The 15862-nt window shown below is 39.8% G+C and overlaps 1 protein-coding gene across 1 annotated transcript in view; it reads left to right on the top strand.

The window, feature by feature from the left end:
• LOC120986405 (potassium channel subfamily T member 2-like) overlaps window positions 1-15862 on the top strand; it is a 160958-nt gene that overhangs the window by 92866 nt on the left and 52230 nt on the right. The window contains exons 11-14 of the mRNA XM_040414957.1: window positions 3231-3395; window positions 4384-4520; window positions 8909-8972; window positions 14439-14547. Of these exons, the coding sequence (XP_040270891.1) occupies window positions 3231-3395; window positions 4384-4520; window positions 8909-8972; window positions 14439-14547 (475 nt within the window). The remainder of the gene's footprint in view (window positions 1-3230; window positions 3396-4383; window positions 4521-8908; window positions 8973-14438; window positions 14548-15862) is intronic.

The raw sequence follows: 15862 nt of genomic DNA, 5'->3' as shown, positions 1-15862 counted from the left end.
CACTGTGTTTTCACATTGAGTAACTTTAGAAATACTTTTGTTTTAATTAATATGCCTTATGCTCTTGTAGTACTCAAATGAGCATACAATATTTTGCCAACCTCCTATTCCACTGCTGTTCCCCGCCACGTAAGCTTCTCCACAGATCATGCCCCGCCGTGGTGCATGTATAAACGGCTACGGTAAACTACATCTCCAGCAGATGCAGAGGAACACTGTATCAGGGCACATAAAGGTGACATAAGGGTGGCCTACAGGGGACCCCTATATTAGCCAAGTTCTGTGTAGGCTTTGACATGACCCATAACCTCTGCAGGGTCATTTCAGAACATTTTTAAACCTTGATCTGTAACTCTCTATGGCTTCCTCACTACTGCCCTCCTTGTGCCCTCCTCATTTTTATGGTAGCCTGATAAGCAGCTGTGTCATAGGATATTATCACTACCGGGTAATTTCAAAACATCATCCAACCTGATCAATGAATCTGTCACTCTTAATGGCTTCCTCTCTACTGCCCTTCTTGTGCCCTCCTTATTTTTATGGTAGCCTGCTCTATGCAGAAAAAAAGCCATGCCGTAAGATTTGACATGGCCTGTTACCTGTTATTTCAAAACATTTTCCAACCTTATTAATTGATCTGTAACTCGTTGTGGGCTTCCTTGTGCCTTCTTCACTTCTGTGGTAGGCCGCTCTAGACAGGTAGACAGCTGTGCAGTAGGATTTGGCATGGACTGTTCCTACTATGGGATAATTTCTGCACATCTTCCAACCTGATCAATGAATCTGTCACTCTTTATGGCTTCCTCTCTAGAGCCCTTCTCGTGCCCTCCTTATTTTTATGGTAGCCTGCTCTAGACATAGGATTTTCCATGGCCTGTTACCTGTACAGGGTGATTTTCCAACCTTACCAATGAATCTGTAACAGTTTGGGCTTCCTCACTGGTGCCCTCCTTGTGCCCTCCTCTCATTTAGCCTGCTCTAAGTACCCATGGCATATTTTATACTTTATGTAATGATTGACTTAAATGGGTTGTCTCAAGATTTACACTTATCCCCTATGCATCCAGGGATGTCTTGTGTCTTTCCCCCTTGTATGAACGATGTGGTGATCAACCATCTCTATGGGACTGCCAAAGAGGACAGCACTAGTCAATCTTCAGCAGTCCTGTAGACTTTCAGTGGAGAACATGCTCAACCTCCCCTCCATTCATATGAGCAGACAGAGGACCCCTGTCTCGTGATTGGTGGGAACACTTATCCTCTGTCCCAGGATAGGGGATAAATTTAAATCTTGGGACAACCCCTTTAACTGTAATCAGTGACTTGGAAATGTTCTAATATCCACCCTCTGACTGGTACTTTGTAGTCGTTGCAGAGTTTTTGGAATGTTTTTGAGTTGTTTTCACCTGGAAGCTGATTTACACTAAACAAAAATATAAACCCAACACTTTCGGTTTTGCTCCCATTTTGCATGAGCTGAACTCAAAGATCTGAAACATTTTCTACATACACAAAAGACCCATTACTCTCAAATATTGTTCACAAATCTGTCTAAATCTGTGTTAGTGAGCACTTCTCCTTTGCCGAGATAATCCATCCCACCTCACGGGTGTGGCATATCAAGGTGCTGATTAGACAGCATGAATATTGCACAGGTGTGCCTTAGACTGCCCACAGTAAAAGGCCACTCTGAAATGTGCACAGTTTTGCCTTACTGGGGGGGGGGGGGGAGTCAGAAAACCAGTCAGTATCTGGTGTGGCCACCATTTGCCTCACGCAGTGCAACACATCTCCGTCCCATACAGTTGATCAGGTTGTTGATTGTGGCCTGTGCAATGTTGGTCCACTCCTCTTCAATAGCAGTGCGAAGTTGCAGAATATTGGCAGGAACTGGAACACACTGTCGTATACGCCGATCCAGAGCACCCAAACATGCTCAATGGGTGACATGTCCGGTGAGTATGCTGGCCATGCAAGAACGGGGATGTTTTCAGCTTCCAGGAATTGTGTGCAGATCCTTGCAATATGGGGCCGTGCATTATCATGCTGCAACATGAGGTGATGGTCGTGGATGAATGGCACAACAATGGGCCTCAGGATTTCGTCACGGTATCTCTGTGCATTCAAAATGCCATCAATAAAATGCACCTGTGTTCATTGTTCATAACATACTCCTGCCCATACCATAATTCCACCGCCACCATGGGCCACTCGATCCACAACATTGACGTTAGCAAACCGCTCACCCACACGATGCCACACACCCTGTCTGCCATCTGCCCTGAAGAGTGAAAAGTGGGACTCATCCATGAACAGAACGCCTCTCCAACGTGCCAGACGCCATTGAATGTAAGCATTTGCCCACTCAAGACGGTTAAGACGACGAACTGCAGTCAGGTCCAGACACCGATGAGGACGACGAGCATGCAGATGAGCTTCCCCGAGACGCTTTCTGACAGTTTGTACAGAAATTCTTTGGTTATGCAAACCGATTGTTGCTGCAGCTGTCCGGATGGCTGGTCTCAGACAATCATGGAGGTGAACATGCTGGATGTGGAGGTCCTGGGCTGGTGTGGTTACACGTGGTCTGCGGTTGTGAGGCCGGTTGGATGTACTGCCAAATTCTCTGAAACGCCTTTGGAGATGGCTTATGGTAGAGAAATGAACATTCATTGCACGGGCAACAGCTCTGGTAGACATTCCTGCAGTCAGCATGCCAATTGCACTCTCCCTCAAACGTTGTGACATCTGTGGCATTGTGCTGTGTGATCAAACTGCACATTTCAGAGTGGCCTTTTATTGTGGGCAGTCTAAGGCATACCTGTGCAATATTCATGCTGTCTAATCAGCACCTTGATATGCCACACCTGTGAGGTGGGATGGATTATCTCGGCAAAGGAGAAGCGCTCACTAACACAGATTTAGACAGATTTGTGAACAATATTTGAGAGTAATGGGTCTTTTGTGTATGTAGAAAATGTTTCAGATCTTTGAGTTCAGCTCATGCAAAATGGGAGCAAAACCGAAAGTGTTGCGTTTATATTTTTGCTCAGTGTATAAGATGCTGGATCTTGGAAAATCCTGGGAGGTGGGAGGAGAGGGGTATATACTTCCCCCCACCAGTCCTGTAGACTTATGCTGTAAAATGCTTAAGCTTCTGGCAGTGGAGCTTAATGTTATAAGGCTACTGACACTGATGTCCTTAATGCTGCCATGTGGATCTGTTTCAGTTTGAGCAGCTTGTGTTCCTCTGGATGGAGAGACAGAAGTCCGGAGGCAATTACAGCCGATACCGCGCACAGACGGAGAAACATGTGGTGCTGTGTGTCAGCTCCCTAAAAATAGATCTTCTCATGGATTTCCTGAATGAATTCTACGCACATCCCCGACTACAGGTGAGGAAAGAGAAAGCAGCGAGGGTGGGAAGAAACATCTGCATGTTAATTCAAGAACCAGTGGGCTAGAGTTACCTAAAAACTTCTCAAAATCAAATGTGATCTGGAACTTTTTGGAACCAGGATTGGCAGTTCCAAAAAACATTATAAACCATGTTGAAGGACTTATTTTTGATGGCCTGTCCTTAGGTGGGTTGTGATGTCCAGGACCGCCAAGTCAGCACAATAAAGGGGCAACAGGGCCCCTGCAAGTGTCCCGGTCCTTTTATTGTTTGCACATGCAGAGCCCCGTACATACAGTTGTGGCCATGCCTGGTACTGCAACTCAGTCCTATTCACTTGATGCAGTACCAGGCATGGATTACCATATTGATGAGCCACTGTACCTGTGCATGTATGTCCAGGAACCCCAGTCAGCACAATAAAGGGGCAATAGGTCCCCTGCAAGTGTCCCGTTCCTTTTATTGTTTGCACAGGCAGAGCCCCATACACACAGTTGTGGCCATGCCTGGTACTGTAACTCAGTCTTATTCAGTTGATGCAGTACCAGGCATGGATCTTCGTATGGAAAGAGCCACTGTACTTGTACAAATTAAGATGTAGACGTGTCGCTACCTTGATCGGCAGAGTTCCTGCGGGTAGGACCCCCACCGATCATAAGTTGTATGGGATTTGAAAAACATGCCTTTTTTTAATTTATTTTTTTTATACAAAAAAACAGCACCACACCTGTGCATGGATTGTGTCTGGTATTACATCTCAGCACTGATAAAGTAAATAAGAGGTGAACTGCAATACCATAAATAACCTGTGGACAGGTGTGGTGCTGTTTTGGGGAAAAAATATAGCAAAATAGATTTGGATGACACCTTTAAGCCATTAATGTAATAATCCAACTGTCTACTTCTGGCAAGATGATCATTAAAAACACATTGATGAATGCATAATTTATATCTCCTCCATTATCCAAAATGTTCTGTCTGTACAGGATCATTATGTCGTTCTCCTGTGTCCTACTGAAATGGATCTTCCGGTAAGAAGAGTCTTACAGATCCCCCTGTGGTCCCAACGAGTCATCTACCTGCAGGGCTCGGCGCTGAAGGATCAAGATCTCATGAGAGCCAAGTACGTTGTTCTCGAGTCTTAAGGAACATTGCTCCCCTGTTAGGACTCATCATCTTCTAGCAGATTTCCCTAATTATAACTACTGGAGATTACTATCAGATCTCACCAGGAGGTGTTTGGATTTCTCAAAGACCTCTGTGGGTGAAGGTGCATCACACAATTCTGTGATGAATCATTTCTTTATTATTTGGACCCCAGTTTTACTGATACAATGCTCCAAATTCTCAGCATTGATATAGGGTTAAATGATAGAATTCTGTCTGCCTTCAGCCACCACTAGGGGGCGCAAGGAGGCTTGCTGCATACAATTTATACATTAAAGATGTCCGAGATTTTGATATTGATGGCTTATCCTCAGGATAGGTCATCATTACCAGATCGGTGAGGGGTCCGACTCCTGGCACCCCTGAGATCAGGTGTTTGACGAGGCTACTGAACTGCATGCTCTTCCTAGACCAGTGACGTCACACGCATTGGTCACATGGCCTAGGTGTAGCTTAGTTCCATTCAAGTTTATGGATCTGGGCTGAAATACAGTCAGGTCCATAAATATTGGGACATCGACACAATTCTAACATTTTTGGCTCTATACACCACCACAATGGATTAGAGATGAGACGAACAAGATTTGCTTTAACTGCAGACTGTCAGCTTTAATTTGAGGGTATTTACATCCAAATCAGGTGAACGGTGCAGGAATTACAACAGTTTGCATATGTGCCTCCCACTTGTTAACCGCCCTGGCGGTATTCCCGAGCGTGAGTCGGGGTTAATTTTCACTGCCAGGAGCGGTAACCCCGAGTCACGCTCGGGGTAACATTGCAGAGCTGTCAGCGGAGTCCCCTTACCTTCTCCTGGCGATCCAGCGATGTCATCCGCTGTGATCGCCGACGAGAGCGCCGGCCGGCATCTGACTTCCTGGTTCCGTTCCCTGCGAGCAGCAGCGGTGCATGGGAGCGGAACTGGGCAGGAAATTCAAAAGTGCAAACATAAAAGTTACACGCACACATAAAAGAGGTGATACATTGTATTCTGAGAGGATTACACTGTATCACCTCAGATCTGACACTTGATCACTGTACAGTGCCCCTTGCCTGCCATTTTACTGTCATTTGTGAACGTAAAATATTTATAACATGGCATCAAAAAAAGCACCACATTTGGTACAAAATTCCTGACATACCGTAATTATACCGCCAGGGAGGTTAAGGAACCAAAAGTAATGGGACAGAATAATAATCATAATTCAAACTTTTACTTTTTAATACTTGGTTGCAAATCCTTTGCAGTCAATTACAGCCTGAAGTCTGGAACGCATAGACATCACCAGACGCTGGGTTTCATCCCTGGTGGTGCTCTGCCAGGCCTCTACTGCAACTGTCTTCAGTTCCTGCTTGTTCTTGGGGCATTTTCCCTTCAGTTTTGTCTTCAGCAAGTGAAATGCATGCTCAATCGGATTCAGGTCAGGTGATTGACTTGGCCATTGCATAACATTCCACTTCTTTCCCTTAAAAAACTCTTTGGTTGCTTTTGCAGTATGCTTTGGGTGATTGTCCATCTGCACTGTGAAGCGCCGTCCAATGAGTTCTGATGCATTTGGCTGAATATGAGCAGATAATATTGCCCGAAACACTTCAGAATTCCTCCTGCTGCTTTTGTCAGCAGTCACATCATCAATAAATACAAGAGAACCAATTCCATTGGCAGCCATACATGTCCACGCCATGACACTACCACCACCATGCTTCACTGATGAGGTGGTATGCTTTGGATCATGAGCAGTTCCTTTCCTTCTCCATACTCTTCTCTTCCCATTACTCTGGTACAAGTTGATCTTGGTCTCATCTGTCCATAGGATGTTGTTCCAGAACTGTGAAGGCTTTATTAGATGTCGTTTGGCAAACTCTAATCTGGCCTTCCTGTTTTTGAGGCTCACCAATGGTTTACATCTTGTGGTGAACCCTCTGTATTCTCTCTGGTGAAGTCTTCTCTTGATTGTTGACTATGTCACACATACACCTACCTCCTGGAGAGTGTTCTTGATCTGGCCAACTGTTGTGAAGGGTGTTTTCTTCACCAGGGAAAGAATTATTCGGTCATTCACCACAGTTGTTTTCCGTGGTCTTCCAAGTCTTTTGGTGTTGCTGAGCTCACCGGTGCGTTCCTTCTTTTTAAGAATGTTCCAAACAGTTGTCTTGGCCGCGCCTAATGTTTTTGCTATCTCTCTGATGGGTTTGTTTTTTCACCCTAATGATGGCTTGCTTCACTGATAGTGACAGCTCTTTGGATCTCATCTTGAGAGTTGACAGCAACAGATTCCAAATGCAAATAGCAGACTGGAAATGAACTCTGGACCTTTTATCTGCTCATTGTAATTGGGATAATGAGGGAATAACACACACCTGGCCATGGAACAGCTGAGAAGCCAATTGTCCCATTACTTTTGGTCCCTTAACAAGTGGGAGGCACATAAGCAAACTGCTGTAATTCCTACACCGTTCACCTGATTTGGATGTAAATACCCTTCAAATTAAAGCTGACAGTCTGCAGGTAAAGCACATCTTATTTGTTTCATTTCAAACCATTGTGGTGGTGTATAGAGCCAAAAATGATATAATTGTGTCAATGTCCCAATATTTACCTGACTGTACCAAGCACAGACACTATACAATGTACGGGGCTGTGCTTGGTAAGCTGTGAGGAGGTCGCGCCACTCACCAATGCGCCGTGGTCTCTTCAAACAGCTGATCAGTGGGGGTACTGGGTATCGGATTCCCACCAATCTGATATTGATGACCTTTAGGATAGAGTTTAAATATTTACTGTAACTCCTGAAAAACAACTCTTTAGTGTTAAAACAGAATGCAGTAAGTAGAGCTCCCCCTAGTGGTGACTACATAGAGCCAGAATTTCTTTCATTTAAAGGGGTTGTGCCTTCTCAGACTTAGATGGCATATCACTAGGTCTCAAAAAGCTTAAAGGACCCAATATGTGTACGGTATATTAACTAAACAAACAAAAAAGCCGCAGGGGCTCACTACCAGACTTGACCAAGAACTCCTATTATTTATATTGTAAAAAGTAACTATTATTAATATATATTAAATGCGCTATGAGCCAAATAAGAAGTGTTTTAAAATAAACTGTTCCCTGAGACCAGTGTGTGATTAGTGAGTTTTGTTTGTCATTGGTGGAGATGTGCGCTCTCTCCACCACTTCACATTCTGCAGGCTAGGCCAGTTACATCACTGACTCACATGACACGCTCGGGTTAATATCCTGATGCTAACTGGCTGGCTGATAGACATTGACTAACTGACACACGGGACCAGGTATACAGCGAATTAAAAACTAAAGCTGCCCCCTGACATGTTTCTCCAGATCACTGGCTTCTTCAGGGGTTTTCGGGCATCTTCAGGGGTATTCGGGCAACTCTGCCCAAAAACCCCTGAAGAAGCCAGTGATCTGGAGAAACATGTCAGGGGGCAGCTTTAGTTTTTAATACGCTGTATACCTGGTCCCGTGTGTCAGTTAGTCAGTGTCTATCAGCCAGCCAGTTACCATCAGAAAATTAACCCGAGCGTGTCATGTGAGTCAGTGATGTAACTGGCCTAGCCTGGCCTAGCCTTTTTTGGCTCATACCGTTTTTAATATATATTAATAAAAGTTACTTTTTGCAATATAAATAATAGGAGTTCTGTGTCAAGTCTGGTGGTGAGCCCCTGCGGATTTTTTGTTTGTTTATATCACTAGGTCTCCCATCTCAGAGACCATCCTATCTCCAAAATAGGTCCCCAAAAGTGAAGGAGAGTTAGCCTGCTTGGCTATTTTAGGAAGTCCCATAGAAATGAATGCAGAGTTCACTGAGCCAGCGCGGCCATCAATCCATTAACTTCTATGGGACTGCCAAAGATAGCTGAGCCAGTGCTTGAGTATTAATGGAGGGTGGCCACACATGCATGGCTGCTCTCCGCTTCCTTCAGAGGTCCCATTCTGGAGATAGCTGCAGGTTCCAGAGTTGGGACCTGCACCTATCAGACATTGGTGGCATACCTTAGCCATACTGTATGCACCAGTGTCTAAGATGAGACAACCCCTTTAACTCTGTGGCTGTATAAAGGGAAGCAGGGGCACCTGGAGCCCTGAATGAGCTTGTTTGTGCATAAGATGGTCTACTGGTAGGGAATCTATATCTGCTGATTGAAAGAGAAGAGCCTGTTTACCCTTCTGAGGGCTCGTCAGTGCAGAACTAACCAGCTTCCACTTCTGGTCACTAATCCTCTGTATTTATAACCTATGTGACTTCCAGCCAGCTAACTAACATACACTCCTCTTATTTCTCTCCTGCTTCCTTCACCCTCCTTGTTCTCTACCCTGTGCTTCTATAGAATTGATGACGCAGAAGCCTGCTTCATTCTCAGCAATCGCTTTGAAACCGACCGCATCGCAGCTGTACGTTTATAAGGGGAAAGAGGGGAGAATTACTGCTATGTTCTTAATAAATGGGTTTCTGACAATTACTCATCCCAGGGGCCACCAGCAGGGGAAGTTGTAATGTGTCCATTATAGAGTAAAGGAAGTACACCATCTATAATGCCGGTATTATAGTATTTATATTCCTGTATATAGGAGCAGTATTATAGTAGTTATATTCTTGTACATAGGAGGCAGTATTATAGTAGTTATACTCTTGTATATAGGAGCAGTATTATAGTAGTTATATTCTTGTACATAGGAGGCAGTATTATAGTATTTATATTCCTGTATATAGGAGCAGTATTATAGTAGTTATATTCTTGTCCATAGGGAGCAGTATTATAGTAGTTATATTCTTGTACATAGGAGGCAGTATTATAGTAGTTATATTCTTGTACATGGGAGCAGTATTACAGTAGTTATAGTCCTGTACATAGGAGCAGTATTATAGTAGTTATATTCTTGTACATAGGAGCAGTATTATAGTAGTTATATTCTTGTACATAGGAGCAGTATTATAGTAGTTATATTCTTGTACATAGGAGCAGTATTATAGTAGTTATATTCTTGTACATAGGAGGCAGTATTATAGTAGTTATATTCTTGTACATAGGAGGCAGTATTATAGTAGTTATATTCTTGTACATAGGAGGCAGTATTATAGTAGTTATATTCTTGTACATAGGAGCAGTATTATAGTAGTTATATTCTTGTACATAGGAGGCAGTATTATAGTAGTTATATTCTTGTACATAGGAGCAGTATTATAGTAGTTATATTCCTGTACATAGGAGCAGTATTATAGTAGTTATATTCCTGTACATAGGAGGTAGTATTATAGTAGTTATATTCTTGTACATAGGAGCAGTATTATAGTAGTTATATTCTTGTACATAGGAGCAGTATTATAGTAGTTATATTCTTGTACATAGGAGCAGTATTATAGTAGTTATATTCTTGTACATAGGAGGCAGTATTATAGTAGTTATATTCTTGTACATAGGAGGCAGTATTATAGTAGTTATATTCTTGTACATAGGAGGCAGTATTATAGTAGTTATATTCTTGTACATAGGAGCAGTATTATAGTAGTTATATTCTTGTACATAGGAGCAGTATTATAGTAGTTATATTCTTGTACATAGGAGCAGTATTATAGTAGTTATATTCTTGTACATAGGAGGCAGTATTATAGTAGTTATATTCTTGTACATAGGAGCAGTATTATAGTAGTTATATTCTTGTACATAGGAGCAGTATTATAGTAGTTCTATTCTTGTACATAGGAGGCAGTATTATAGTAGTTATATTCTTGTACATAGGAGCAGTATTATAGTAGTTATATTCTTGTACATAGGAGCAGTATTATAGTAGTTATATTCTTGTACATAGGAGCAGTATTATAGTAGTTATATTCTTGTACATAGGGGCAGTATTATAGTAGTTATATTCTTGTACATAGGAGCAGTATTATAGTAGTTATATTCTTGTACATAGGAGCAGTATTATAGTAGTTATATTCTTGTACATAGGAGCAGTATTATAGTAGTTATATTCTTGTACATATGGGCAGTATTATAGTAGTTATATTCTTGTACATAGGAACAGTATTATAGTAGTTATATTCTTATACATAGGGGGCAGTATTATAGTAGTTATATTCTTGTACATAGGAGGCAGTATTATAGTAGTTATATTCTTGTACATAGGAGGTAGTATTATAGTAGTTATATTCTTGTACTGAGGAGCAGTATTATAGTAGTTATATTCTTGTACATAGGAGCAGTATTATAGTAGTTATATTCTTGTACATAAGAGCAGTATTATAGTAGTTATATTTTTGTACATAGGAGGCAGTATTATAGTAGTTATATTCTTTTACATAAGAGACAGTATTATAGTAGTTATATTCTTGTACATAGGAGCAGTATTATAATAGTTATATTCTTGTACATAGGAGGCAGTATTATAGTAGTTATATCCTTGTACATAGGAGGCAGTATTATAGTAGTTATATTCTTGTACATAGGAGCAGTATTATAGTAGTTATATTCTTGCACATAGGAGCAGTATTATAGTAGTTATATTCTTGTACATAGGGGCAGTATTATAGTAGTTATATTCTTGTACATAGGAGGCAGTATTATAGTAGTTATATTCTTGTACATAGGAGCAGTATTATAATAGTTATATTCTTGTACATAGGAGGCAGTATTACAGTAGCTATATTCTTGCACATAGGAGCAGTATTATAGTAGTTATATTCTTGTACATAGGAGCAGTATTATAGTAGTTATATTCTTGTACATAGGAGCAGTATTATAGTAGTTATATTCTTGTACATAGGAGGCAGTATTATAGTAGTTATATTCTTATACATAGGAGGCAGTATTACAGTAGCTATATTCTTGCACATAGGAGCAGTATTATAGTAGTTATATTGTTGTACATAGGAGCAGTATTATAGTAGTTATATTCTTGTACATAGGAGCAGTATTATAGTAGTTATATTCTTGTACATAGGAGGCAGTATTATAGTAGTTATATTCTTGTGCTTAGGAGCAGTATTATAGTAGTTATATTCTTGTACATAGGAGGCAGTATTATAGTAGTTATATTCTTGTACATAGGAGCAGTATTATAGTAGTTATATTCTTGTACATAGGGGCAGTATTATAGTAGTTATATTCTTGTACATAAGGGCAGTATTATAGTAGTTATATTCTTGTACATAAGAGCAGTATTATAGTAGTTATATTCTTGTACATAAGGAGCAGTATTATAGTAGTTATATTCTTGTACATAGGAGCAGTATTATAGTAGTTATATTCTTGTACATAGGAAGCAGTATTATAGTAGTTATATTCTTGTACATAGGAGCAGTATTATAGTAGTTATATTCTTGTACATAGGAGCAGTATTATAGTAGTTATATTCTTGTACATAAGAGCAGTATTATAGTAGTTATATTCTTGTACATAGAAGCAGTATTATAGTAGTTATATTCTTGTACATAGGAGCAGTATTATAGTAGTTTTTATTCTTGTACATAGGAGTAGTATTATAGTAGTTATATTCCTGTACATAGGAGCAGTATTATAGTAGTTATATTCTTGTACATAGGAGGCAGTATTATAGCAGTTATATTCTTGTACATAGGAGCAGTATTATAGTAGTTATATTCTTGTACATAGGAGCAGTATTATAATAGTTATATTCTTGTACATAGGAAGCAGTATTATAGTAGATATATTCTTGTACATAGGAGCAGTAATATAGTAGTTATATTCTTGTACATAGGAGGCAGTATTATAGTAGTTATAGTCTTGTACATAGGAGGCAGTATTATAGTAGTTATATTCTTGTACATAGGAGCAGTATTATAGTAGTTATATTCTTGTACATAGGAGCAGTATTATAGTAGTTATATTCTTGTACATAGGAGCAGTATTATAGTAGTTATATTCTTGTACATAGGAGCAGTATTATAGTAGTTATATTCTTGTACATAAGAGCAGTATTATAGTAGATATATTCTTGTACATAGGAGCAGTAGTATAGTAGTTATATTCTTGTACATAGGAGGCAGTATTATAGTAGTTATAGTCTTGTACATAGGAGGCAGTATTATAGTAGTTATATTGTTGTACATAGGAGCAGTATTATAGTAGTTATATTCTTGTACATAGGAGCAGTATTATAGTAGTTATATTCTTGTACATGGGAGCAGTATTATAGTAGTTATATTCTTGTACATAGGAGCAGTATTATAGTAGTTATATTCTTGTACATAGGAGCAGTATTATAGTAGTTATATTCTTGTACATAAGAGCAGTATTATAGCAGTTATATTCTTGTACTTAGGAGCAGTATTATAGTAGTTATATTCTTGTACATAGGAGCAGTATTATAGTAGTTATATTCTTGTACATAGGAGCAGTATTATAGTAGTTATATTCTTGTACATAGGAGGCAGTATTATAGTAGATATATTCTTGTACATAGGAGCAGTAATATAGTAGTTATATTCTTGTACATAGGAGCAGTATTATAGTAGTTATATTCTTGTACATAGGAGCAGTATTATAGTAGTTATATTCTTGTACATAGGGAGCAGTATTATAGTAGTTATATTCTTGTACATAGGAGCAGTATTATAGTAGTTATATTCTTGTACATAGGAGGCAGTATTATAGTAGATATATTCTTGTACATAGGAGCAGTATTATAGTAGTTATATTCTTGTACATAGGAGCAGTATTATAGTAGTTATATTCTTGTACATAGGAGCAGTATTATAGTAGTTATATTCTTGTACATAGGAGGCAGTATTATAGTAGATATATTCTTGTACATAGGGAGCAGTATTATAGTAGTTATATTCTTGTACATAGGAGCAGTATTATAGTAGTTATATTCTTGTACATAGGAGGCAATATTATAGTAGTTATATTCTTGTACATAGGAGGCAGTATTATAGTAGTTATATTCTTGTACATAGGAGGCAGTATTATAGTAGTTATATTCTTGTACATAGGAGCAGTATTATAGTAGTTATATTCTTGTACATAGGAGGCAGTATTATAGTAGTTATATTCTTGTACATAGGAGCAGTATTATAGTAGTTATATTCTTGTACATAGGAGGCAGTATTATAGTAGTTATATTCTTATACATAGGAGGCGGTATTATAGTAGTTATATTCTTGTACATAGGAACAGTATTATAGTAGTTATATTGTTGTACATAGGAGCAGTATTATAGTAGTTATACTCTTGTACATAGGGGCAGTATTATAGTAGTTTTATTCTTGTACATAGGAGCAGTATTATAGTAGTTATATTCTTGTACATAGGAGCAGTATTATAGTAGTTATATTCTTGTACATAGGAGGCAGTATTATAGTAGTTATATTCTTATACATAGGAGGCGGTATTATAGTAGTTATATTCTTGTACATAGGAACAGTATTATAGTAGTTATATTGTTGTACATAGGAGCAGTATTATAGTAGTTATACTCTTGTACATAGGGGCAGTATTATAGTAGTTTTATTCTTGTACATAGGAGCAGTATTATAGTAGTTTTATTCTTGTACATAGGAGCAGTATTATAGTAGTTACTGTATATTCTTATGCATGGCAAACATTTATTTATCAAGCATTTTAGTGTTTTGGTTTGAAAAGCCAGAGATGTTCTCAGAGAAGTTACATTCAAAGTTTATTACTCAGCAGGGGGTGATAATGAGCACAGGGACAATACATCCACAATTGAAAACAATATGAAGTCTGTTCTCTGTCCTGAGGCATAGTGGGAAGGACAGATTTTTAGCTACAATAATCTAATATTGGTAATAATAATTGACACTTTATTACTTTTTGAGTTGAGGAGGTGATTAATCTGTGACAATAATAGCGTGCAATGTTCTCATCTGCTCACTAGGATCACCAGACCATTCTCCGAGCCTGGGCTGTAAAAGATTTTGCTCCTAATTGTCCTCTTTATGTCCAGATACTGAAGCCAGAAAACAAGTTTCATATCAAATTTGCAGGTAATGAATACGTTGTTATTACGGCTCCCGTGTAATCATTCAAAGAGATTATGAGCAACAATGAGATTTTTATTAGATAATGCACAGTGCACACATTATCCATCACACTGAGCATCAGGCTTCCTTTCCACTGAGGCAGGAGATATTAGGATTTAAAAAAAAAGCTTGTATAGTAATGGAAAAAGAAATCTGCAGTACTTTCCTTTCAAGACATAATTTTTTATTTTAATGAGGACCTACAAAGAGTGATTGGCTTGTTTCTACCTTAAAATGATATGAAAGCAAACTGTAGTTTTTTATTGCCGCAGGAGAACTGAAAACTTCGTGCTTCCTCCAAATATTATAGCTGATCAGTCAAGCAGGGTATTTTAGCTTTTCTGCCACCTGATGCAAAAATTGAAATGACGCGGCGTCTAGTGAAATTCTTAATCCAATCCTCAGTTCCCTATGTCGCGTAAGCTTTGAAGTTGTCTAGTCTCTAGTAACCTGCAAAGGTGATCTTTTGTTTGAATACCCGTCTACCGTACCATGCCCGTCTACCTATCCTGCTCCTTGCCGTCTGCCCCCACCTTGGAACGTTTACCTGGACTACACACGTACTCTTCCTGCTCCGACCTTGGAACTGCTATTTGGACTGTGTTCAGACCACGAGTCCTTGGTCAGTGGGTCAGCAGCAAACTATTCTAGGACTACTCCAAGAGGTAGCAGCCTGGCTAGTTCCCTCCATTGAAGTCTAGATCCGCTGTACAACTATCTCCAGAACTCCCATTGGTGCGGCCGGTTGCACTGATCACTTTAGGTGCGCAGCAAGAGGCCTACAGGGGGTACTGGGTCCCAGCTGTAGGACCCCACTGATCTGATAGTTATCCTCTAGCCTGTGGATATCCAGTAGTCATAATACCTAATATAGTGACCCCAGTATTTACAGTGCCCCAGTAGTTATAATACCCGCATGACTCCACTAATTACAATAACCCCAGTAGCTATGCTGTCCCCCATAGTGTTCCTAGTAGTTATAATGCCCCCTATAGTGCCCCCAGTAGTTATTATGTCCCATTGTAGTGACTCCAGTATTTAGAACACCCATGTAGCGCTCCCAGTAGGTCTAATAGCCTGCAGTAGTGACTCATGCATCTACAATCCTCCTGTAGTGCCCCCAGTAGTTATAATGCCCCCCCCCCCGCTGCTACCCCCTTAGTGACAGCTCAGCCGCTGCCTGAGGAGAGATGTGGCTCTGCAATCAGGGAATCACTATACAAAGAAGGTATAGCAGACAAGTCCTTTCATTTCTGCTACTGATGCTGCACCCCAGGTC

The sequence above is a fragment of the Bufo bufo genome, chromosome 1 (genome assembly GCF_905171765.1).
Source record: "Bufo bufo chromosome 1, aBufBuf1.1, whole genome shotgun sequence".
Lineage (NCBI taxonomy): Eukaryota > Metazoa > Chordata > Amphibia > Anura > Bufonidae > Bufo > Bufo bufo.
Note: the sequence above shows the minus strand (reverse complement) of the source record. Positions and strands in the feature narration are given on the sequence as shown.